The 27,300-nt window shown below is 43.6% G+C and overlaps 1 protein-coding gene across 1 annotated transcript in view; it reads right to left on the minus strand.

Annotated features, from left to right (window-relative positions):
• The window catches only part of MYOM2 (myomesin 2), a 251,758-nt gene that overhangs the window by 90,666 nt on the left and 133,792 nt on the right, over positions 1-27,300 (minus strand). Inside the window, exons 20-21 of the mRNA XM_073589183.1 lie at positions 9,302-9,480; positions 8,923-9,037 (exon numbers count right to left, since the gene is read on the minus strand). Coding sequence (XP_073445284.1) covers positions 8,923-9,037; positions 9,302-9,480 — 294 coding nt within the window. The remainder of the gene's footprint in view (positions 1-8,922; positions 9,038-9,301; positions 9,481-27,300) is intronic.

Here is a 27,300-nt window from a genome sequence, read left to right on the forward strand (position 1 = left end):
ATCTTTTTGAGCAGTATATCTAATATATAAAGCTCAATGTGGGTGTGTATGTATGTATGTATGTCCGGGATTGGCATCCGCACCGTCGCAGCTACAGCCACAAAATTTGGCACAGTCACACGTCTGGACCCCGAGAGCATCATAGGCTATGTTGTGAGGTGAAATTTTAACCCCGTGTGTTCCAAATCGCCAAACAATTTTACCCCTATCTACATAATGGGGAAAAAGTGTATGTATGTATTGGCATCTGCACCGTCGCAGCTACAGCCACAAAATTTTGCACAGTCATATGTCTGGACCCCGAGAGCATCATAGGCTATGTTGTGAGGCGAAATTTTAACCCCCCGCTTTCCAATTCATCAAATAATTTTGCCCCTATCTACATAATGGGGCAACAGTGTATGTACAGTGGGGAAAAAAAGTATTTAGTCAGTCAGCAATAGTGCAAGTTCCACCACTTAAAAAGATGAGAGGCGTCTGTAATTTACATCATAGGTAGACCTCAACTATGGGAGACAAACTGAGAAAAAAAAATCCAGAAAATCACATTGTCTGTTTTTTTTTTCATTTTATTTGCATATTATGGTGGAAAATAAGTATTTGGTCAGAAACAAGCAATCAAGATTTCTGGCTCTCACAGACCTGTAACTTCTTCTTTAAGAGTCTCCTCTTTCCTCCACTCATTACCTGTAGTAATGGCACCTGTTTAAACTTGTTATCAGTATAAAAAGACACCTGTGCACACCCTCAAACAGTCTGACTCCAAACTCCACTATGGTGAAGACCAAAGAGCTGTCAAAGGACACCAGAAACAAAATTGTAGCCCTGCACCAGGCTGGGAAGACTGAATCTGCAATAGCCAATCAGCTTGGAGTGAAGAAATCAACTGTGGGAGCAATAATTAGAAAATGGAAGACATACAAGACCACTGATAATCTCCCTCGATCTGGTGCTCCACGCAAAATCCCACCCCGTGGGGTCAGAATGATCACAAGAACGGTGAGCAAAAATCCCAGAACCATGCGGGGGGACCTAGTGAATGAACTGCAGAGAGCTGGGACCAATGTAACAAGGCCTACCATAAGTAACACACTATGCCACCATGGACTCAGATCCTGCAGTGCCAGACGTGTCCCACTGCTTAAGCCTGTACATGTCTGGGCCCGTCTGAAGTTTGCTAGAGAGCATTTGGATGATCCAGAGGAGTTTTGGGAGAATGTCCTATGGTCTGATGAAACCAAACTGGAACTGTTTGGTAGAAACACAACTTGTCGTGTTTGGAGGAAAAAGAATACTGAGTTGCATCCATCAAACACCATACCTACTGTAAAGCATGGTGGTGGAAACATCATGCTTTGGGGCTGTTTCTCTGCAAAGGGGCCAGGACGACTGATCCGGGTACATGAAAGAATGAATGGGGCCATGTATCATGAGATTTTGAGTGCAAACCTCCTTCCATCAGCAAGGGCATTGAAGATGAAACGTGGCTTGGTCTTTCAACATGACAATGATCCAAAGCACACCGCCAGGGCAACGAAGGAGTGGCTTCGTAAGAAGCATTTCAAGGTCCTGGAGTGGCCTAGCCAGTCTCCAGATCTCAACCCTATAGAAAACCTTTGGAGGGAGTTGAAAGTCCGTGTTGCCAAACGAAAAGCCAAAAACATCACTGCTCCAGAGGAGATCTGCATGGAGGAATGGGCCAACATACCAACAACAGTGTGTGGCAACCTTGTGAAGACTTACAGAAAACGTTTGACCTCTGTCATTGCCAACAAAGGATATATCACAAAGTATTGAGATGAAATTTTGTTTCTGACCAAATACTTATTTTCCACCATAATATGCAAATAAAATGAAAAAAAAACAGACAATATGATTTTCTGGATTTTTTTTTTCAGTTTGTCTCCCATAGTTGAGGTCTACCTATGATGTAAATTACAGACGCCACTCATCTTTTTAAGTGGTGGAACTTGCACTATTGCTGACTGACTAAATACTTTTTTTCCCCACTGTATGTATTGGCATATGCACCGTCGTAGCTACAGCCACAAATGTTTGCAAAGTCACACGTCTGGACCCCGAGAGCATCATAGGCTATGTTGTGAGGCAAAATTTTAACCCCGCACATTCCAGTTCACCAAACAATTTTGCCCCTATCTACATAATGGGGAAAAAGTGAAAGGAAAAGTGTTGGAGGCAAATTGACAGCTGCCAGATGTGAACAAGGGGGACTTAAAGAATGAGAGCGATGGCGCCAAAGAGTATATACAGTACAGTTGCTAAGGTGGGGCCCTGACATGGGATACTCACCACACACGGGGATATGAACACACACACAAAATGTGCCACACACTACCACGTGCTTCAACACATATACCACCCTCAGCACACCTTTCACCACACATACACCAACCTTGCCACATAAAAGTCGAAACACAAAAGTCGCCACTCAAAACTCGCCACGCTGTCCCAGAGCTGTTTAAAAGATGAAAAATGAGCTTTGATTGGTTGCTATCAGTAACAGATTTCTTTGTAGACAGTTTTGGTAACTGAGGCCTATTATTCTTATCATTTCTATGGTGTTATCGTCCTTCTGTAAAGCTGGAAATAACACAATTTATTACCATGCCAACACAGACCACCCTCTGACACAGACTGCAGGGGGAGTCCAGTATCACACAGGACAGGATTAGATACACGGCTCAGCAGTCAGTATCACACAGGATAAAATTAGATACACAGCTCAGCAGTTATGGTACTGTCACACTTAGCGATGCACCAGCGATCCCGACCAGCGATATGACGCGGTCAGGATCGCTGGTGCATCACTAAGTGGTTGCTAGTGAGCTGCCACACAGGCAGATCTCACTAGCGACATCGCTGGGGATGGGGGTCGCTACTTACCTGTCACACCAGGTGATCCTGCGTCCTCCCGCCCGGCTCCACGTGTCGCTCGTCGTCACAGCAGGAAGCGCCGCAGGAAGCTGATGACGAGAAACAGTCCAGCCTGTTCTTGCGCGATCAGCGATAAGCAGCTGGGGAGCGTGTTGTAGGTAAGTATCAGACACAGCGATATCGCTAGCAATATCACTATAACGTCACAAGTTATAGCGATATTGCTAGCGATATCTCTTAGTGTGACATGCCCTTTAGTATCACACAGGAGAGGATTAGACACATGGCTCAGCAGGCAGTATCACACAGGATAGGATTAGATACACAGCTCAGCAGACAGTATCAGACAGGATAGGATTAGATACACAGCTCAGCAGTCAGTATCACACAGGATAGGAATAGATACACAGCTCAGCAGACAGTATCACACAGGATGGGAGTAGATACGCAGCTCAGCACACAGTATTACACAGAATAGTATTAGAAACACGGCTCAGCAGACAGTATCACACAGAATAGGATTAGATAAACGGCTCAGCGGTCAGTATCACACAGGATATGATTAGATGCATGGTTTTTATGTGCAATATAATCATTATAATTTGTTATAACTAGCCACAGTTGGTTACTATGCCCAGGCAATGCCGGGCTCTTCCGCTAGTATATATATATATGTATATATATATATAATTCACACACCCTCCTTTCCTATGTTATAGTCTGAACAAGAATTCGGGACTCCTTACCCAAGGTGTAAACATTGCAGGTCTTTTTACCACTTGGTTTACAATATGGGGCAGATTTTAAATTCCGCAGCATGTCAGTTGAGTTAGGCAACTCTTTTTACGCATGCACAAAATGGTATAGCGTGGTATGCAGGCACTTGGGGCATGCAAAATATTTTGTGCCCTCTAAGGCTAGTTTCACACTAGCATTCTCAGGCGCAGCACAGGGCCGCCGCTTAGCTCCACCCCTGGCCGTGCCCCCTCCCTTCAGCACCTCCTAGGATCGCATGACGCTGCATGCGATCAGCACACCGTATATTTAGTGTTGGGTATGCTGACCATGTGCTGGTCGTGCGCTGGTATGATTTTGCTGGCGCTGCACCCAGCGCACAAAAAATGCACTGTGTTGCAAAAGGGCACAGCACCAGCAAAATTATACCAGCGCATACCAGCGCTCACAACAAGCTGGCACTAACAACCATAGAGGTCTCCAGGAGACCTCTGGTTGTCATGCCAACAAACCGGCTACCTGCGATCACATGACAGAGGTCACCAGTGGGCAGGTTTCCGGTCCAATGGCCGGAAGCGCAAGTTAAATTACAGCGGCATTTAATGGGTTAATAGCCGTGGGTGGATCTCGATTCCATCCACGGCTATTCCGGGCACATGATGGCTGACATGTTCCGGGAAAGATGTGGCTCAGTGCCGGAGCCCACATCAAAGGGAAGGAGGCCGACGTCAGGGTACTATTAGGTCTGACATCAGAAAGGGGTTAAAGAGGCCACCAGTCACTCAATTACAAGTAAAATCTATCATCAGACAAAATGATTTTTAAGAAGAAAAATAAGCATTCTCAGGCCCCATACACATTAGGCCTCTGTCACACGTCAGTGTTTCCGGTATATGTGATGACAGTTTTCACACTTTTCAGAGACACTTACACATGCATTCCCATTATAATTAGTGATGAGTGAAAAAACTTATTGCTCAGGTTTTCTTGAGCATGCTCAGGTGATCTCCGAGTATTTTGGCGTGCTTGGAGATTTAGTGTTTGTTGACACAGCTACATGACTTGCAGCTGCTAGACAGCCTGAATACATGTGTGGAATTCCTAACAAGCATGCAATCCCCACATGTATTCAGCCTGTCTAGCAGCTGCAAATCATGCAGCTGTGTCGACAAACACTAAATCTCCGAGCACGCCAAAATACTCGAAGATCACCCAAGCATGCTCGGGAAAACCCGAGCAGAGAGTAAACGAGTATATTCGCTCATCACTAATTATAATCTATGTGTGACCCACACGTAGACATGTCTGTTTTTTTGGCAGCACCGACGTCAACTCGTCCTGCATACTTTCACAAGGATGATATAAGTTGTGATCGTCTTTCGTCCATGTGACACATACCTTAATACAATGCAGAATGGAAATTACAGATGTTTAGGTGTTAGATGTGCAAAGATAGAGAGATGGCTAGATAGATATCCATGATATATATAATTAGTGTGTTATGTGTGTAATTAACTATTCTTGTAAATGAATGAATGAAAAAAATGACGTGGAGTCCCCCCATTTTTTATAACCAGCAAAGGTAAACCCAAAATGTTGCCATGAAGGCCTGATGTAATCCACGTTCCTCAAATCTGTCTTCGATGTCTGTGAATAGCAGTAAAGTGACCGACATTCAGATGCACTGGGTAATGACTACAATGACCATCAGAGCCAACGGGTCTCACTGAGCGCAGTGGGAGTCAGCGACAATGATGAGTGTTGACATCACTCCCTGGCGCCTTTGAATAGTCATCACTTTACTGCTATTCACAGACACCAGAGACTTATTCGAGGAACGTGGATTACACCAGACCTATGTAGCAACATTTTGGGTAATTAATTGGTGAATGAGCGACAGTCTCTTGTACTTATTTCTGTCTTTTTATGTCTTTAAGATAGCCTTTTCTGGACTACTTCAGATTCGCCAGCCTACTGCAGACCTGCATGGGATTTTTTTTTTAAATAAATTGGTGAAGAAGAGATAATGTGGAGAGTCTTTACTTTAAAAAATAATGTTTTTTTCTGCGTGTTTTTATTTTTTTTATTACCAGACTAGTAATAAAGGTGATTACTAACCCCAGGGGTTGAGGACAGATGTGATTTTTGGCAAATCACAGCTGTTATCAACACCAGCTACAATTACCCTGATTTTTTTATTTTTTTTTTTTATATAGCGCTAACATATTCCGCAGCGCTTTACAGTTTTGCACACATTATCATCAGTGTCCCCGATGGGGCTCACAATCTAAATTCCCTATTAGTATGTCTTTAGAATGTGGGAGGAAACCGGAGTACCCAGAGGAAACCCAGGCAAACACGGGGAGAACATACAAACTCCTTACAGATGTTGTCCTTGGTGGGATTCTAACCACTGAGACACCGTGCCACCCACTGCCACTGCACCAGGAAAATCGGTAAGAGACAGGTAAAGTGCCAGAATTGGAACATCTACTGTGATGCTCTGCTTCTGGGGTGGCTGTGAGCTTGTATTTTTGGACTGGGAAAAATAATCCTTCAGGTGTCTGCTTTACCTTGGCTGGTTGTCAAAAATAGGGGTGACCACATTTCATTTTTTAAAATTTATTTATAAGGTTAATACAAGAACAGTAAACTAAACACGCATGTTCATGTCATTAATTATATATTATGGATGTCTATCTACCTCATATCTATCAAACTATATCTTTGCACATCTATTCTAACATTCCAAAGAGAGACAAAAATGCATGTGTCAAAAATGCAGCAAAAAAGCATACAAAAACGCAAGGAAAAATGCAAGAGATCAGAGGTGTAGGATTCATACGACCTTCAAAGGTACCGTACATATGTTTTGAATGGGTCATAATTTGTAATAGGTTTAATTTACAAAAGCATTTCTTTACTTGATTTCTACAGCATTACATATCTATCTATATATATATATATATATATATACAGTGGGGCAAAAAAGTATTTAGTCAGTCAGCAATAGTGCAAGTTCCACCACTTAAAAAGATGAGAGGCGTCTGTAATTTACATCATAGGTAGACCTCAACTATGGGAGACAAACTGAGAAAAAAAAATCCAGAAAATCACATTGTCTGTTTTTTTTCATTTTATTTGCATATTATGGTGGAAAATAAGTATTTGGTCAGAAACAAAATTTCATCTCAATACTCTGTGATATATCCTTTGTTGGCAATGACAGAGGTCAAACGTTTTCTGAAAGTCTTCACAAGGTTGCCACACACTGTTGTTGGTATGTTGGCCCATTCCTCCATGCAGATCTCCTCTAGAGCAGTGATGTTTTTGGCTTTTCGCTTGGCAACACGGACTTTCAACTCCCTCCAAAGGTTTTCTATAGGGTTGAGATCTGGAGACTGGCTAGACCACTCCAGGACCTTGAAATGCTTCTTACGAAGCCACTCCTTCGTTGCCCTGGCGGTGTGCTTTGGATCATTGTCATGTTGAAAGACCCAGCCACGTTTCATATTCAATGCCCTTGCAGATGGAAGGAGGTTTGCACTCAAAATCTCACGATACATGGCCCCATTCATTCTTTCATGTACCCGGATCAGTCGTCCTGGCCCCTTTGCAGAGAAACAGCCCCAAAGCATGATGTTTCCACCACCATGCTTTACAGTAGGTATGGTGTTTGATGGATGCAACTCAGTATTCTTTTTCCTCCAAACACGACAAGTTGTGTTTCTACCAAACAGTTCCAGTTTGGTTTCATCAGACCATAGGACATTCTCCCAAAACTCCTCTGGATCATCCAAATGCTCTCTAGCAAACTTCAGACGGGCCCGGACATGTACAGGCTTAAGCAGTGGGACACGTCTGGCACTGCAGGATCTGAGTCCATGGTGGCGTAGTGTGTTACTTATGGTAGGCCTTGCTACATTGGTCCCAGCTCTCTGCAGTTCATTCACTAGGTCCCCCCGCGTGGTTCTGGGATTTTTGCTCACCGTTCTTGTGATCATTCTGACCCCACAGAGTGGGATTTTGCGTGGAGCACCAGATCGAGGGAGATTATCAGTGGTCTTGTATGTCTTCCATTTTCTAATTATTGCTCCCACAGTTGATTTCTTCACTCCAAGCTGGTTGGCTATTGCAGATTCAGTCTTCCCAGCCTGGTGCAGGGCTACAATTTTGTTTCTGGTGTCCTTTGACAGCTCTTTTGTCTTCACCATAGTGGAGTTTGGAGTCAGACTGTTTGAGGGTGTGCACAGGTGTCTTTTTATACTGATAACAAGTTTAAACAGGTGCCATTACTACAGGTAATGAGTGGAGGAAAGAGGAGACTCTTAAAGAAGAAGTTACAGGTCTGTGAGAGCCAGAAATCTTGATTGCTTGTTTCTGACCAAATACTTATTTTCCACCATAATATGCAAATAAAATGAAAAAAAAACAGACAATGTGATTTTCTGGATTTTTTTTTCTCAGTTTGTCTCCCATAGTTGAGGTCTACCTATGATGTAAATTACAGACGCCTCTCATCTTTTTAAGTGGTGGAACTTGCACTATTGCTGACTGACTAAATACTTTTTTGCCCCACTGTATATATATATATAGTTATTACATTTTAATGCTATTTTTATTTACGGTAAATCTGTTATGTAATCCTTGATATTATAATGGGCATCTCTTTATATTTTATGATATCATCCGCTGTGTTAAAACCTTCCTGTGCTCACTGACATAGGATCCATATTCATTGCTCCTACAATGACTTTTCATTTACCTTAAATGCATAGAGCTATTTAAGAATAATTTCAGGAAATGCAAAAAAGAAATAATCTTGAACGAAACTGCCCTTCCACTAAGATAATGATAGTGAGTCTAGCTTTCCTAAACTTGGCTAACAGCTCTACTAGGGGAAGCTCTATGCACTAGATGTATTATTATAGCACCTATTAATATGTGCCCATTCAAATGAGTGTTGGCTGTGTAATGCAAATTCTCATATCTTACACTGGAAAGGTTTAACATGTTTAAAAGACAATGTTCAGTTTCAAATAAATGGCTGTATAACCTTAGGAGATATACAGCATGTGCTTTACAACACCAGTCCTAGGTCAATGATTTACAAAAATAGTAACAAAATGTATATAACATAAAAATGTATATAATTCTATAATATTTGCATTGGTTTCCCAATAATCTATAAATAAGAAACTTTGTCAGAATTTAGATGATGGTATACAAATAAGTCTTATTTATGAAAGCAAAACTGTTCATTATATTTTTTTAGCTTTCCTACATCCTTACCTGGCCTTGCCTGGACAAGTACCGGCTCTGAAATGTCAGATGCTTTACCAATGCCTGATGCATTTACAGCACGGATTTGGAAAACATATGTTTTGCCTTCTTCCAGTCCCTTGACCTTCACATCAAAATAAAAACATGACATTTGAATCAATATGATAGGAAAGATTTACTAACTTCAAAATGTTATTAACAATTATAGTCAGGCCTCATCTGTTACTTAAAGTGTCCTTGTTGGTGACTGGTATAATGCTTATTGAAAGTCAGGTATAAATTATAATATGTGTGACGAATGCAACATGGATGTTCATTTTAATAATATTTAGTGTGGCTAGTTATTTATACATTGTTTATTACTGCAAAGACTGATCTGAATTTATACCTTTAGGTAACGGCTGGCTGTTGCAGTCTCATTCACTTTTGTCCATTCCTCTCCATCAATTTCTTTGTATTCTACAAGATACCCCACAACAGGGCTAGTCCCAGAGTAAATAGGTTCCTTCCAGAGTATCACCAGGGATGTATTCCTGACCTCACAGAATGTAAGGTCATACGCTGGTCCTAATTAAAAAAAAATATATATTGTATTATTCAGTCAATAATGCGATTTATAAGGAAAAGTGAGGGTCAATTCTACAAACTGCTTGTGAGCAAGGGAGGGAAGGAGACATTGTGTGGCTTTGATCAAGTACTTTAATAAGAAACAAAGGGGATCAGAGAGGGCAAGATACAATAGTGGCATGTAGAAGAAGTAATAAGCTACCTTAGTGGTATGAAGAATAAATAAGATACAATAGTGGCATGTAGGAGAGATAAGATAGAATAGTGACATGTAGAAGAAATAAGATACCATAGTGATATGTAGAAGAAATAACAAGATGCAATAGTGGTGTGTAGAAGAAATAAAATGGTGTGTAGAAAAATAGTCAGCTCACCCTGCTAGTGTGTGGGCCACGTGGCTAGCAGCAAAACCAGAAAAATTCAGGAGAAAAATTTGCCCATGTCCCAAATAAGGTAAAATCAAGATCTTTATTATAACTTGATAAAATAGCAATGAGCAGAAAGAGAACAAAAAGAACTATCTGGGATGCTACCTTATAAGATACAATTGTGATGTGTAGTAGAAAAAGTGAAATGTACAAGTAAGAACAAGATACAATTCTAGTGTCTAGAAGAAATAATAAGATACAAAAATGGTGTGCAGAAAAGAAATTCAAGATATTATAGTGGCGTGTAGAAGAAATAACAAGATAAAGTAATGGAATGGAGAAGAAATAATGGTATATAAAAGAAATAGCAAAATACAATAATTGTATGTAGAAGAAATAAAAAGATATAATTGTAGTGTGTAGAATAAATAAGAAAAAATAGTGGTGTAAAAAATATTACAAGATACAATAGTGATATTTAGAGGAAATAAGAGAACAACCGTGGTGTGTAGAAGAAATAGTGGCATGTAGAAGAAATTAGATAACTAGTGCTATGTAGCAGAAGTAACAATATACAATAGTGTTATGTTCAAAAAATATAAACATACAATAGTTAGAGTTGAGCGAAACGGGTCGAAAAAATTCAAAAGTCGCCGACTTTTGGCAAAGTCGGGTTTCATGAAACGAAACCCGACCCTAGGATGAGGTCGGCCACGAGGTCGGCGACTTACGCGCCAAAGTCGCGTTTCAAAAGTTTGTTTTGCGCTCTTTTTCAGCCAATCAGGATCCACGGACACTGTGGGCAACGTGATGACATAGGCACGGGTCACCAACATCTTTCAGAAGGGCATGCAAGTGATTGGCTTGCTTTGGTGGGCGTCACAGGGGGTATAAAAGGGCGTGCACGCCGACCGCCATCTTACTTCTGCCGATCTTAGTATAGGGAGAGGTTGCTGCTGATTCTGTAGGGAGAGCGTTAGGCAGGGAAGAAGACAAAAAAACTGCTTCTGCTGCTAGCGATTTGGCCTGCACAACACACCAGTCACTGTGTGTGCAGTGCAAGGGGAGGCTATATAGTGGTGTATCAGTGGTGTTGGTTGTTGGGCTGCCTTCTAAGGCTTCCTGACATTCCTGCATTGCTGTTTACCCACTGCTCCACAAACTGCTTTTTTAAAAGCAATCCCAATTTTTTTTTTTTGTCCTGCTGAGAAGAAAAAAAAACTGCTTCTGCTGCTAGCAATTTGGGCTGCACAACACACCAGTCACTGTGTGTGCAGTGCAAGGGGAGGCTATATAGTGGTGTATCAGTGGTGTTGGTTGTTGGGCTGCCTTCTAAGGCTTCCTGACATTCCTGCATTGCTGTTTACCCACTGCTCCACAAACTGCTTTTTTAAAAGCAATCCAATCTCCCTTATCCTCTAGTCACTTTTGTCACAGCTGTGCCATCGAGCCTGTCACATAGCGCTCAGATATCAGTGGGCCTCACACAATCCAAAAGTGTCCACTGTCCACAAGTGTGTGCAGAAATTCAAAATCTCCCTTATCCTCTAGTCACTTTTGTCACAGCTGTGCCATCGAGCCTGTTACATAGCGCTCAGATATTCATTGGGCCTCACACAATCCAAAAGTGTCCAGTGTCCAAAAGTGTGTGCAGAGATTCAAAATCTCCCTTATCCTCTAGTCACTTTTGTCACAGATGTGCCACCGAGCCTGTCACATAGCGCTCAGATATCAGTGGGCCTCACACAATCCAAAAGTGTCCACTGTCCACAAGTGTGTGCAGAAATTCAAAATCTCCCTTATCCTCTAGTCACTTTTGTCACAGCTGTGCCATCGAGCCTGTCACATAGCGCTCAGATATTCATTGGGCCTCACACAATCCAAAAGTGTCCAGTGTCCAAAAGTGTGTGCAGAGATTCAAAATCTCCCTTATCCTCTAGTCACTTTTGTCACAGCTGTGCCATCGAGCCTGTCACATAGCGCTCAGATATCAGTGGGCCTCACACAATCCAAAAGTGTCCACTGTCCACAAGTGTGTGCAGAAATTCAAAATCTCCCTTATCCTCTAGTCACTTTTGTCACAGCTGTGCCATCGAGCCTGTCACATAGCGCTCAGATATTCATTGGGCCTCACACAATCCAAAAGTGTCCAGTGTCCAAAAGTGTGTGCAGAGATTCAAAATCTCCCTTATCCTCTAGTCACTTTTGTCACAGCTGTGCCATCGAGCCTGTCACATAGCGCTCAGATATCAGTGGGCCTCACACAATCCAAAAGTGTCCAGTGTCCAAAAGTGTGTGCAGAGATTCAAAATCTCCCTTATCCTCTAGTCACTTTTGTCACAGCTGTGCCATCGAGCCTGTCACATAGCGCTCAGATGTCAGTGGGCCTCACACAATCCAAAAGTGTCCACTGTCCACAAGTGTGTGCAGAAATTCAAAATCTCCCTTATCCTCTAGTCACTTTTGTCACAGCTGTGCCATCGAGCCTGTCACATAGCGCTCAGATATCAGTGGGCCTCACACAATCCAAAAGTGTCCACTGTCCACAAGTGTGTGCAGAAATTCAAAATCTCCCTTATCCTCTAGTCACTTTTGTCACAGCTGTGCCATCGAGCCTGTCACATAGCGCTCAGATATCAGTGGGCCTCACACAATCCAAAAGTGTATACTGTCCACAAGTGTGTGCAGAAATTCAAAATCTCCCTTATCCTCTAGTCACTTTTGTCACAGCTGTGCCATCGAGCCTGTCACATAGCGCTCAGATATTCATTGGGCCTCACACAATCCAAAAGTGTCCAGTGTCCAAAAGTGTGTGCAGAGATTCAAAATCTCCCTTATCCTCTAGTCACTTTTGTCACAGCTGTGCCATCGAGCCTGTCACATAGCGCTCAGATATCAGTGGGCCTCACACAATCCAAAAGTGTCCAGTGTCCAAAAGTGTGTGCAGAGATTCAAAATCTCCCTTATCCTCTAGTCACTTTTGTCACAGCTGTGCCATCGAGCCTGTCACATAGCGCTCAGATATTCATTGGGCCTCACACAATCCAAAAGTGTCCAGTGTCCAAAAGTGTGTGCAGAGATTCAAAATCTCCCTTATCCTCTAGTCACTTTTGTCACAGCTGTGCCATCGAGCCTGTCACATAGCGCTCAGATATCAGTGGGCCTCACACAATCCAAAAGTGTCCAGTGTCCAAAAGTGTGTGCAGAAATTCAAAATCTCCCCTGTCCTATAGACACCTTGTACCTTGTTTTACATTACTATATAGTTTGTTGGATTTTGTCTACATTTCTACCAAAAATGAGGAAGGCTGGTGGAAGAGGCCGTGGAATTGGGCGGGGGTTGGCAGCTGGTAATGATGGTGTTGGTGGTGGATCTGATGGTAGTGGCAAGAGCAAAATAGGACCGAATGCAGGAGGTGCTGACCCTGCGTCATCGTCTGGCTACATAAGGCCTCGAATGCTTAGTTTTCTAGGAGTTGGCAAACCGCTTTTAAAGCCAGAGCATCAGGAAAAAGTTTTGTCTTACATTGCTGACTCAGCCTCCAGCTCTATCGCCTCCTCTTCTTCAGTTGTAAAAAGTAAAAGCACTGAGTCTTCATTGGAGGCTCATGTTCATGAACCACACCTTTCCTTGTGTCCTTCACCCCAACCAAGATTGAAGGATGACGCAGGCCATACTACTGATTACTCCATGGAGCTGTTTTCACATACCATGCCTGGATTATCAAGTGAAATGGTGAATTACCCAGGCCAAGATGAATCTGACATGGAGTGCACTGATGCACAGCCGCTGATGGATGATTCTGCTGGTACATTCACTCAGAGCACTACATTGTCCTTGCAGTGTACAGAGCCAGATTCTGACCCTGATGAGACTCAGGTGCCCCTTCCCGCACACTATACCACCATACACGGTGACACAGAGGAAGGTGCACATGACATAGAAGAGGAGGTGATGGATGACCCAGTTGTTGACCCAGATTGGCATCCATTGGGGGAAGAGGGTGCTGCTTCCAATAGCTCAGATGAGGAGCATCCACAGCAGACATCGACATCGCAACAGCTGTTATCTGGCAGGCCCGGAGCACTCCAAAGACAGGTTCCAAACATCAAAAGAGTTGCTGGACAGCTTGTCCAGAGGGTCAAAAGATCACAGCGTGCTAGGCCGCAAAATGTCTGCCAAAGTAGGAAGAGTGCAGTGTGGCACTTTTTTGAACAAAATCCTCATGATCAGGCCAAGGTTATCTGTAAGAAGTGCGCAAAGACCTTTAGCCGAGGGAAAAATCTGAAAAATTTGAATACCAGTTGCATGCTTAGACATTTAACCAGCATGCACTTGCAAGCGTGGACACAACACCAAACCTCAAGTGCCACATGTGCAACTGATCACAACGAAGGTAGTCAGCAACGCTACATTGTTTCCCCCACTGTAAGCCCACCGGTTAGCACAGCAGCAAATGTTGAGGTGTCGTTGCAAGACCACAGCAGTCAGGGAATCCCACTGTTATATCAACGAAAGACTGATTCTAGGCCATCAGAAAGAACACCAACTCCATCACCATCATCAACCCTCTCTCAGTCCGCCCTGTCCACCGCTACTTCCACCATATGCAGCTCTCAAGTCCAGCTCACTCTCCCAGACACTATGAGTAGGTCAAGAAAGTACTCAGTCTCTCATCCGCGTACACTGGGTTTGAACGCCCACATTGCCAAACTAATCTCGTTTGAGATGATGCCCTTTCGGTTGGTGGAAAGCACAGCTTTCCGCGAACTCATGGCCTATGCAGTACCACGCTATGACCTACCCAGTCGCCACTTCTTCTCTCGCAAAGCCATCCCAGCCCTCCACCATCATGTGAAAGACCGCATTGTCCATGCACTCAAGCAGTCAGTGAGCGGAAAGGTGCACCTCACAACTGATGCATGGTCCAGTCGGCATGGCCAGGGCCGTTACGTGTCCATCACTGCGCACTGGGTTAATGTGGTGGATGCAGGGTCCACAGGGGACAGCGGTGGTGGGACAGTGCTGCCTAGCCCACGATATAGGAAACAGTTGGCTGTAGGCGTTCGACCCTCCTCCTCCTCCTCCTCCTCCAGAAGCGAAAGCTCGTCCACAGAGCGCAGTCGTACGAGCACTCCATCTGCAGCTGCCACTGTTGCACACGATGTGTCCCCCTATCGAGCAGCTAGTGGAAAGCGTAAGCAGGCTGTGTTGCAGATGATGTGTTTGGGCGACAGACACACCGCCGAGGTGCTGGCCGAGTACTTGAAGCGACAAACTGAGTCATGGCTGGGCAGTGTACATCTTGAGGCAGGCAAGGTAGTTAGTGATAACGGCCGTAATTTTGTGGCAGCCATAGCCCTTTCAAAACTCAGCCACATACCTTGCTTGGCTCACACCTTGAACCTGGTGGTGCAGTGCTTCCTCAAAAATTACCCGGAGTTAACAGCCCTGCTCCAGAAGGTGCGAAGACTGTGCGCGCACATCCGCCGGTCGCCTGTACACTCCGTTCGTATGCAGAAGCTGCAGCGATTGCTCCACCTTCCCAACCACCGCCTCATTATCGACATTGCAACAAGGTGGAACTCCACCCTGCACATGGTGGAGCGGCTGTGCGAGCAGAGGCAGGCCATAATGCATTTGTGGGAGGATACACGGCCAGGCACTTTGAGAGCAGACATGGAGTTGACAGGTGTGCAGTGGTCGAAGCTGAAAGACCTTTGTAAAGTCCTTCAGTGTTTTGAGGAATGCACACGGCTGGTAAGCGCAGACGACGCCATCCTAAGCATGAGCATCCCACTTATGCGTCTGCTCATGCAAACTTTGACGCACCTTAAGGAGCAGGCGTCTGCAGCCAATGTTGATGAGGAGGAAGAGGAGGAGGGAATCCTTGATGACATTCAGCCATTGTCTGCTCAGGGACCTCTCCTGGACGAGGTGGAGGAAGAAGAGGAGGAGGAGGAGGATGATGGGGATGATTACTTAGGGGAGGAGGATGCATCTCGTGGGGCAAGTGAAAATATTGGCGTGGCAAGGTCTGGTACAGGGTTTGTGCGTGACTGGAGGGATGTGGATTTGCCAGAAAGTGCTCCTCCAACCAGCACTCGCAGTGCATCATTGACACCGGGAACATTGGCCCACATGTCAGATTATGCCTTGCGGATCCTAAAAAGGGACCCCCGCATTGCCAAAATGATGAACGATGACGACTACTGGTTGGCCAGCATCCTGGATCCACGCTATAAAGGCAAATTACAAAACATCATGCCACAGGAGAACCTTGACCTAATATTGGCTAATAAACAAGCAACTCTGGTAAATCGGTTGCTTGAGGCATTCCCAGCACACAGCAGCGGTGATGGTTCTCACACGAGCCATACGGGCCGGGGGCAGCTTGGCAGAGGTGTTTGTGGTGCACACAGCAGAAGTGGCGTTGGAGACAGGGGTTTCATGACAATGTTGTGGACTGATTTTTCAAATACCGCTCACACAACTGGTAATACTGCATCGATGGAAAGTGACAGGAGACAGCAGTTGTCAACTATGGTTACAAACTACTTTTCCTCCCATATCGATGTTCTCCCACACAGGTCATTCCCCTTTGACTATTGGGCCGCTAAACTGGACACCTGGCCTGAATTGGCACAATATGCCTTACAGGAGCTCGCTTGCCCAGCTGCAAGTGTGCTATCGGAAAGAGTCTTCAGTGCAGCTGGATCAATCCTGACAGAAAAAAGGACCCGTCTGTCAACCCAAAATGTGGATGATCTAACCTTCATTAAAATTAACCACGCATGGGTTTCCAAGGATTTTGTCCCACCTTCCCCTGATGACACATAGGGTGACAGAAAAATGGCTTGCTTTGGTCCACCTCTTCCTGGGACTTCATCTATTTCGCCTTTTGCATCAGCTGAATGTCCAACATCAACATATGCCACTTTCTAAAACTCCCTAACTGTGCTGCCTCCCCCCCCATGGCCGGGGTCACCACCTACCGCACGACACCGTGCGAGTGCCGTTGCCCTGGACAGGTGGGTAGGCCGACTCTTGGGCGCGGGCACTGGCACAGGGTCCCTCATAGTGCAATCAAGTGTCTCTGACGGTGGTGGTGCACACCCGCCGTCAGACACACCGCTGTACTATGAGGGGCCCAGTGCCAGTACCGACGCCCACGAGTGGGCCCCCCTTGCTTGGGCAGGGCCCCAGCATTTGCAATCTTTACCTCTCCCTGCTCCTCCGCTGTGTAATCTGGGCCGTCAAATCCATACTGTGCCTGACACCGTCTGAGCCTGCCTCCTGAGACATATATTTTGAATGTGTACGCTATCCATACATGTTATCCAGGGATACGGTACCCTTTCTAACCTTTGTGCAATCACGTGCAATCCATACTGGGCCTAACACCGTCTGAGCCTGCCTCCTGAGACATATATTTTGAATGTGTACGCTATCCATACATGTTATCCAGGGATACGGTACCCTTTCTAACCTTTGTGCAATCACGTGCAATCCATATTGGGCCTAACACCGTCTGAGCCTGCCTCCTGAGACATATATTTTGAATGTGTACGCTATCCATACATGTTATCCAGGGATACGGTACCCTTTCTAACCTTTGTGCAATCACGTGCAATCCATACTGGGCCTAACACCGTCTGAGCCTGCCTCCTGTGACATATATTTTGAATGTGTACGCTATCCATACATGTTATCCAGGGATACGGTACCCTTTCTAACCTTTGTGCAATCACGTGCAATCCATACTGGGCCTAACACCGTCTGAGCCTGCCTCCTGAGACATATATTTTGAATGTGTACGCTATCCATACATGTTATCCAGGGATACGGTACCCTTTCTAACCTTTGTGCAATCACGTGCAATCCATACTGGGCCTAACACCGTCTGAGCCTGCCTCCTGAGACATATATTTTGAATGTGTACGCTATCCATACATGTTATCCAGGGATACGGTACCCTTTCTAACCTTTGTGCAATCACGTGCAATCCATACTGGGCCTAACACCGTCTGAGCATGAGGCAGGCTCAGACGGTGTTAGGCCCAGTATGGATTGCACGTGATTGCACAAAGGTTAGAAAGGGTACCGTCCCTTTCTAACCTTTGTGCAATCACGTGCAATCCATACTGGGCCTAACACCGTCTGAGCCTGCCTCATGCTGTATAGACATATATTTTGAATGTGTACGCTATCCATACATGTTATCTGGGGATACGGTACCCTTTCTCACCTTTGTGCAATCACGTGTAATCCATACTGGGCGTGACAACGGCTGGTGAGCTGTTAAGCAAGCTACAGCACCTGTCCAGACAAGTACAGGGATTCCCTAGCGAGGAGACTTATTTGATTGTTTTCAATGTTGGGACAGCAATTTTTGGGGAGCACTATACTCTGGAGAATGATAGATGGGGCCCACCATACACTAGAACATTCCAAAGGTGGACATCAGACACTGGAGCAGCATTTACAGGGCCCATTATACACTAGAGCATTAGAAATGGGGCCCATTATGTTTGGAGCATTATTTGGGCCCATAAGACAGTGGAGCTTCATCCATGGGGACCAACATATACTGTAGCATTATGTGGAGCTTATCATATACTGTTTCAAACATTATATGGGACCAATGATTCTGTATGGAGAAATAGATGGGCCTCGTCATGAGATGTAAAAAGTGAAGTATTTTTCATTGTACTATACCGCTATTTCTCTGCCGTATCGGAGCATGATGAGTTGTGGTATGTGTTAAAGGGGCGCTCTTTCGCCCAGGGCACATGAAAACCTGCAGCCAGCCCTCCCCCCCCACAACTTTAGCCAAATAACCCCCATTTTTCAGTGCGTAACTTGTATTATGAAGTTAATTAAGGTTGACAAGCTTAAGAAAGAAGAATTGATGCTTTTGGCATTCAAATGGGCACTGTAGGTGTGTTTCCTGTCCTCCTCTCACTGCCGACTTTTATTCCCCATTGACTTACATTGGGTTTCGGGTTTCGGGACGACCCCGACTTTTCCCTATAATCAGACGATCTTGCTCGACCCGACTTTTGGAAAAGTCGGGTTTCACGAAACGAAACGCGACCCTAAAAAACCAAAAGTTGCTCAACTCTACTGGTTACTGATAAATCTCTTCTAAAGAATTATTGGTTAGTGTGAACCATGCCTCAAGGCAACGAAATTCTAGAATACCTCAGAAGAATTGCTACATAGAAACTGAAGCTAGAAAAGGCTACAAAGCATGGTTAAAGATATGGGATTACATTAGTCCATGATAATCTATTAAATAACATGGATAAAATGTAGGACTATTGCCACTCTCTTTAGTAATCAGAATCCCTAAGAGGACAAAAATAATTCTGAAAAAGGTAACAAGGAACTCAAGGGTAACAGTAAAAGACTTCCTCAAGACTCAACAAACTGCAATAACCTCTATTCCTGTGTTAAATATTAGGAAAAATATGAAAAAGAATGCCGCTTGTCACAGCGGTAATTCATGCATTCTGTTAGGGCTTGCGGATCGCACCAAATGTAAATTATGAGAAGGTGCAATCGCAACCCGGTGTCCACTGTGTGGTGATGAAAAACCGCAGCTAGAGGACAATGGCGGAGTGGAGCTCCAAGCAAGCACCATAAACACACCGAGTTAAACGTCACTCGGTGTGAACAGAGTGCAAAGTGCCTGACTATGTTACTCCACAGAGCAGTAAAAAAACTGAGAGCACTCTGAGCTATGCCGTGTTAGATGTCACAGGAGCATAGAGGAATTGACACTAGTTGGGGTCCCTATGACTCTCACCCCACTATGCTGGTGATTGAACCTGCTCTGACACACGTTGGTTTTTGAGCACTACGCCTGAGGATGCCCAATGCAGATGCAAAATTCAAATGGGAATTTCCACCCTACATTGCCTGTCTAGAAACACACTCGTAGTGCTATTAGCGGCACAAATGCATACAGGAAAGTAACTGTCACATCTACACAAAAACACAGCAAATACACATGATTTTAGTGCACCAACAGGCGCACCAAAGATACTTTTATAGACTGTGCCAATCAGACAGGACCTTGCTCTTGGGCCAATCCGGAGCCAGCACAGGACCTGAGCAGCTGAAGAACGACCACCAATAAAAGGCTGCCACCTCATGAGCATGCTCAGTAGAGCGAATCCTGGACTCAGTCTCAGGAATAACTGCTCGCTGCTGTCTATTGTTAGTTACCATAGCTGGACCTGGAGAGGCAGCGGTAACAACGCACACAGCCCGAGTCTGAGCAAGATGCTGAGACCAACGTCTTTGCTAAGCAGCATCTACTGCGGTCGAGTCTGAATGGGAGACCACAGGAGACGACAAGGCATGGGATCCACCATGTGCAGAGGGAGAATCCCAATGCCTAACACATGCCCTTTGCTATCCTAATCACCATGGTCACTGTGCAGCTTCTCCTCACATCAGGATGGTTCGCTGAAGTTTTGTTTCCTGCTGCACTCTTTTGCACTGCTAATAAAGCATGGTGGTTCATCTGGCCTTAGGGGAGCATGGCAAGTCTCTACAGAAAATTAACCCTGTTGTGTTCTGCAGAGATTTGGCTTCATGACCTATCCCATGCAAGCATGCTCTATTTAAGGGAGCTCTTCTCTCCACTCCTGGCTCAAATGTGGCTTCTGCTCCGCAAGCTTATATGCATGCAACCTCCTGTATCCAGCTTTCCATTTCCTGGAGATGTTGAATCTAAGGCAGAGCTTGGATTCCGTAGCCCAGTATGCTTGCACTCCCATATCTTGGTGGCGTAGTTGGTTTGGAATGAAGGGGACCTGGTGGCAACCTTCTGGCAGAGTCTCTCCAGTCGTATTAAGGATGAACTTGCTGGCATAGACTTATCCTCCTCGCTGGATGCCATGATGTATCTGCCAACATTATTGATGTACACTTCCATGAATGAGCTCTGGAACAAGCTTCAGAGCCTCCGTGTGCCAGAAGTCCTCCCAGGCTGGTTCCAAACTTCTGGAATCCTTTGCCTCGACAAGTGTCACAACTGCCTTCTGAACCAATGCAGCTTGAGTGCAGTATGCTTCTTGTACAAGAACATGTGCAGAGGTACAGGGAGAATGTTAGTGTGTATTGTGGAGGCAATGGACACTTTGTTCGCCAGTGCCCCATGAGACCAGGGAAACTCCAGCACCTAGGGTTTCCATGAGAGATGACCATAGGTGAGAGTGATTGCTATCCAAGACTAATGTCCGAAGTTAGCTTGACTTGGCAGGAGAGGTTCATCTCTGTCTCTGACCATCTGGATTTCGGCTCTGCAGACAACTTCATCATTGGGATGTGGTACATCAAATTCAATTCCCTGGATTAGCCCCTGACTGTTGCCTCCATAGACAGACAACTCCTGGCTGAACCTGTTTATTTCATCATGCTGACAGTTAAACTGCCGATCAGTGTGCTGCGTACCAATAGGATCTCCTTCTACATGCTTTGCAGATCCATGAATTATGTTCTTGTGGGCCTTCCTTGGCTGCACATGCCATTTATTGACAGGTCCTTCAGGCAGGTCCTTCACTGGGGATCGCACTGTGCTTCTAACTGCCAGGCAAGTAATTGCTCAAAACTCTGCCTCCTGTACATTTGAACCTTGTTCATTACCCATTCAATATTGTGCCTTTGCAGATGTCTTCTGCAAAAAGAAGGCTCAGGAATAGAGACATCTATTGTAATAATTTGCGCAGACCATAAAAATCTGACCTTACTGCAGTCCACCTAGTGGAAGAATCCCCGCCAGGCCAGCTGGGCACTCTTCTTCGTTCATTTTAGCTTCAAATTGCACTTCTGTCCCACGGAGAGGAATGATAAGGCAGATGCCCTGTTTTTATCCTCTGATGTAACCGATTCCATGGAGGAGCCTAAGCACATCCTCGACCTGGTCAGGATTATTGAGGCACCACCGTTCCTTTTAAAGAACATTCCTCTGGGAAAGACCTTTGTCCCCTCTTCTAGGAGGAAGAAAACTCTGTCCTGGGGGCATGAGACAAAATTTGCAAGTCATATGGGCATATGTAAGTCTACCAAGCTGATTGTTTGCCATTTTTGGTGACCCTCGATGGTCAAGGAAATCAGAAACTTCATAACCGCTTGTTCACAATACACCAGAAACAAATATTCCAGGGACAAGCCTGCTGATATCTTTCAGCCTCTGCCGGTTCCTTCTGATCCCTGGCAACATATCGCTCTGGATTTCATCATGAATCTGCCTCTCCCCGAGGGTTGCAACACCATCTTTGACGTGGTGGATCACTTTGCTAAGATGGCTCATTTCATACCTCTGGCCTGCCTTAACTCTGCTCCTAAACTCGTCATGAAGTTCTTTCAGCAAGTATTCAGTCTTCATGGTTTTCCTATCCACATAGTCTATGATTGTTGAGTCCAATTCATTCATGGACAGAGCGGAGCCGCATGTGTACGAAGTGTACAGAGTGGAGCTGCATGTGTGTGAGGTGGACGGAGAGGAGCCGCGTGTGTATGAGGTGTACGGAGCGGAGCCGCATGTGTACGAGGTGTACGGAGCGGAGCCGCAAGTGTACGACGTGTGCAGAGCGGAGCAGCATGTGTACGAGGTGGACGGAGAGGAGCCGTGTGTGTACGGAGCGGAGCCGTGCGTGTACGAGGTGTACGGAGCGGAGATGTGCGTGTATTTTGGCATGGGGGGCCCCATTTGAAAGTGCGCACAGGGGCCCATAACTTTGTAGTTACGCCACTGATAGCAGTCAGAAAATATTACAATCATTTATTTCTCGCAACTCAACATGTATTTCATAAGTCATCCCTGATCATGCTGGAATGTGCTGTGCCTTCACAATGACACATTAAAATTAGAATTATTCTTTCACTAATTAATGTTCTGACCAAAGTTAGGGAGCTTCCTTTTATCTGTCCTTGGTCTACTAATAAAGGTTCCCAGACAGTATAGTCAGTACATCACGTATACCATAAAAAATGTCTGCGTATTTAAAACACCTAGTAGCTAATGTTCTATCATGTAGACATAAGGCATGACATTACAATGTACAAAATGTTTAAAGTTCACTAAAAATATGCACAGATACAAAAAGGAAAAAAATTACCTAAGTCAAAGTCGTTTAATTGTTATAATTGAAATTGCAATGCCTACTAATCTGGCAGTGCTGATATTGTTTCCTAGGCAGGTTGATATAGTGAACTTATGGATAAGACAGATATAAGATAGAAAAGTATGTAGATGGATAGGTAGGTAGATACCGTAGATAGCTAAATCTAGTATGTTTCACCATACAATTTCTTTATGTTTAAAACAGAAAAACTTCTGGACTCTGATAAAAACTTTGAATGAGAATCACTCTTAGCTTCCCCTCCAGTATCAAAGTGACATTTCTTTGAGATACTCAAAGGTAGATAGTGCAGCCTTTCTCAAGGATGTAATATATCATATAACATACAGCAGTTTCTTATGAAGATAAGAGCAGTCTATTTACATTATTCATTTATGCACAATACAGGAGTTTACAATCATATGATGTCGGGTGTAAGATAAAACTATTTGGGAATGAAGTCACTCAATATCCCTGCTATATTGTTCTTCTTGTGTATTTTTGCTATGCATTTTAACACTGTCTTCTAAGTCAACAAAACTTTCTAAAATTAAATGAGCAGTTTTTTTTTCAAGTGGCTCCATTTACCGCATGCTTCAGAGTTGACCTTGAAGCACCAAATATAGATTTCAGTCGTCAGTATGTCAGGGGTAAAGGCCCCTTTACATTTAGCGATGCACCAGCGATCCCGACCAGCGATATGACCCGGTCAGGATCGCTGGTGCATCGCTAAATGATCGCTAGTGAGCTGCCACACAGGACGATCTCACAGTGATGCAGCAGCGATACAGAGGACGATACTTACCTTTCAGATGCGACGATCCTAACGTAGGAAGCGCCCGACGAGAAATGAAGCTGCGCGATCTCGCGCGATCAGCGATGGACAGCGGGGAGCCGATCGGAGGTAAGTATCACACATAGCGATATCGCTAGCGATACCAAATCAGTGATGCTTTAGCAATATTGTTAGCGATATCGCTATGTGTACAACCCCCTTAAGCCTCCTGTCTATAACTGACTTTGTACAGTAACTATGGTGTTTTGGAAAAAATGTACAAAAAGCTCAGTAAAAGTTTAACTGACTAATAAAAATAGATTCTTGAGGCAAAAGTACTGGTAGATATAAAATCTAATTTTTGGTCATAATAAATCTATATTTTTAAGAACTTTTCTATAGAATTTCCTAAAATGTCCAGTAATCATCTGTAAACTGTAGTGCAACAAGTGCGCATTTGCTCTGCAAAACTCAGACATGATACAGGTAGCATCATCAGAAATTGACCTACTTTTATGTAACATGTATGCTTTCAAAATGCTTGATAATGTTTTCTTTATTTGTCATCTGCATTAGAGGGAATTTGTCAGCTCCTTATACACCTATCCTGTCAACCCAATTACAGGTCTGTGTAGTTTTTAAGAACACAAGAGAATTCATACCTTTATTAGACAAAAATGTTGCTCTGTTGCAGAGAAATCCACTTTGGAAATCAAATGCAAATGAAGCTGGAAGTGCTCTGGGTGGGAGAGAGCACTTCCACCACACTGACTTCTTACTCCATTGCTAAATTTGCCCTCCACTAGGTGATTAACAGCTACCACTGCTACAGCATGTCAGTCACATAATGGAGGGAGGAGAAAGGATGAGAATGGAGTTCAGAGCCAACCAGACCACTTAAATGCTTATCATTCCTGATGTATGTATAGCAAAACAGAGCAGCCTTTTAGTTTAATAAAGATATGGATTCACTTATGTTCTCATATACTAAACATACATGATTCGGAGTGGGGCTAAAAGCATGAGCTGACAGATTATATTTAAAGAAATTGAAATCTTGCAATTTTCACACTGGCCAGTTTGACTATTCTATACTGATACGTCCTGGGTTTTTTATTTTTTATTTTCAGAAAATCCTTATGCATATTAGTAGTAACAGACTGACTCTATAGTTTGTATTGAAAATGAAGCATTTAAAGGGTCGTTGAGAAGAGAGGGGGAACATAAACTGTGACAACTGTTGTGATTAGTGGATCTTTTGTAATCAGATGTTTATAGAGTTGTTGACAGTCATTGCATTTATAGCTATGATGATAATGAAACCTCTACAGAACAGGAAGTATCAGTCTAAAATAGCCCCTGAAAGACGGTTTGAAAATGGCAGGATTATATTAATTCTACAAACCCATGTCAGGGTTTTGATGTGGTGGTCTCTTAATGTTTGCCAGAGGTATAGATAGATATATATATATATATATATATATATATATATATATAATATTTGTGTGTGTGTTCGCTTTTGTCATGTTATGCTATCTCCCAACTTGGAATTTCACTGTTTTTTAGGGTTTGCATCAGTTCATGTAAAGAATGTAAAGAACATGCCTGCAACTGTGAACATTTGTTTTTTTTGTTTTTTTGGGAGGCAAACAACAAATAGGACAAAATAACTGAAAACTTCAGTGTGCATAACTATTCACCTCCCTAAAGTCAGTAATTTGTAGAGCCTCCTTTTGCAGCAATTACAGCTGCAAGTCACTTTGGATATGTCTCTATAAGTTTTACACATCTTGCCACTGGGATTTTTGCCCATTCCTCAAGACAAAACTGCTCCAGCTCCTTCACGTTAGATGGTTTCCTCTGTTAAACCGCAATCATCAAGTTTAACCACCGATTCTCAATTGGATTAAGGTCTGGGCTTTGTCTAAGCCAGTTCAGAACATTTACATGTTTACTCTTGAACCCATCGAGTGTTGCTTTAGCAGTAATGGTTTGAGTCATTGTCTTGTTGGAAGGTGAACCTCTATCCCAGTCTCAAATCACTGAGAGATTGAAACAGGCTTCGCTTAAGAATATCCCTGTACTTTGCATCACCTATCTTCCCTTCGATCATCCATTTTCCCTGTCCCTGCTGTCAAAAAAAATCCCCACAGCATGATTGTACCACCACCATTTTTCACTGTGGTATGGTGTTCTTGGCGTGATGAGTAGAGATGGGTGAACATGAACAGTAAAGCACGGACCCTGAACACCGACTTCTCCAGGAAGTCTGTGCTACTGTTCGGGTTCAGCACTCTGAACATCGGGTGTTTCCCATGCTGCCATCTGCATGACAGCATGAGAAACAGAGGTGCCTCTAATCAGCAGTAAGATCATTACTACCGGGCAGAGAGCTACGTTTCCCACCTTGTCAGATGACATCAGGAGCCAGCAGATGTGACCTGCAGTACAAAGGTTACAGCTGGTCATAGGCATCAGCTCATGAGAGAGTACTACTCTAATCAGTCTACGCCTGCTGTTGCTGATAACTGCCAGCGCAGACGCCGCTGATGGGAGTATTCATCAGCAGGTGCCTGTGCCCTATAAATAAAAACATTTATTTAAAAATTATTATTATTATATAATTAATTCAACTCAAAGATAGCAGAGTAATTGTATTTTTAAAATAACAATAATATGTTAACCAGCAATAAAAAGAAAAAAAAATATTTTACTGTGTTAAAAATGAAAATGATTTAAAACAAATGGCCTTTTGTATTTGGGAAGTCAGAAATGTGTCCAATATGGCAATCTACCCTGGATTCACAGCCAAAAATGTCAGTCAGATGATTTGTTTAAAAGTCAAACAATTTAAAATGAATTAAAAATGAATTTAGAGAGTGTGGGCATTTAGATTTGGAAAGTTAGACTTTGGCAATGAGATATCTCATGGTAAAAAGGTCAACCGGTATTGAATCCACTGACTAAATATGTCAGTCAAATATATTAGTTGCAAAAAACTCAGCAATTATCGTTAATTTAACATTTGCCTTTTGCATCATTCAATATTGTACTACTGTAGCTAAAATAAATAATAAAGCAACTTTCATTCTATGTTTTATGTGTTAAAAATTGTTACCACCCATCTTTCGTGTCTCCCCTTATTTCCTCATAGACTGTAAGCTTGCGGGCAGGGCCCTCATTCCTCTGGGTATTTGTTATAATCTATGTGATTATTGTTATGCTGTAATGTCTATTGTCTGTACAAATCCCCTCTGAAATGTAAAGTGCTGCGGAATATGTCGGCGCTATAGAAATAAAATTTATCATATTATTATATTATTATGTGTTGAAAATACTGATGGGCATTAAGAGTGTTAAATAGATGGATTTGAAAATGTGCCCATTCTGACCTGAATATTTGAAATTTAAGGTTGTTTCTAGATTCCCAATGCCGAATTTCATGTTATTGACCCAACCTATCGAATTTGGAAACACAATAGTCATTTCTCTACTCTCTATTCTTCATACTTCAACCCTTTTGTCATTTTCCATACTATA

This window comes from Dendrobates tinctorius, unplaced genomic scaffold (assembly GCF_039654945.1).
Source record: "Dendrobates tinctorius isolate UK_male_01 unplaced genomic scaffold, ASM3965494v1 ptg000107l, whole genome shotgun sequence".
Lineage (NCBI taxonomy): Eukaryota > Metazoa > Chordata > Amphibia > Anura > Dendrobatidae > Dendrobates > Dendrobates tinctorius.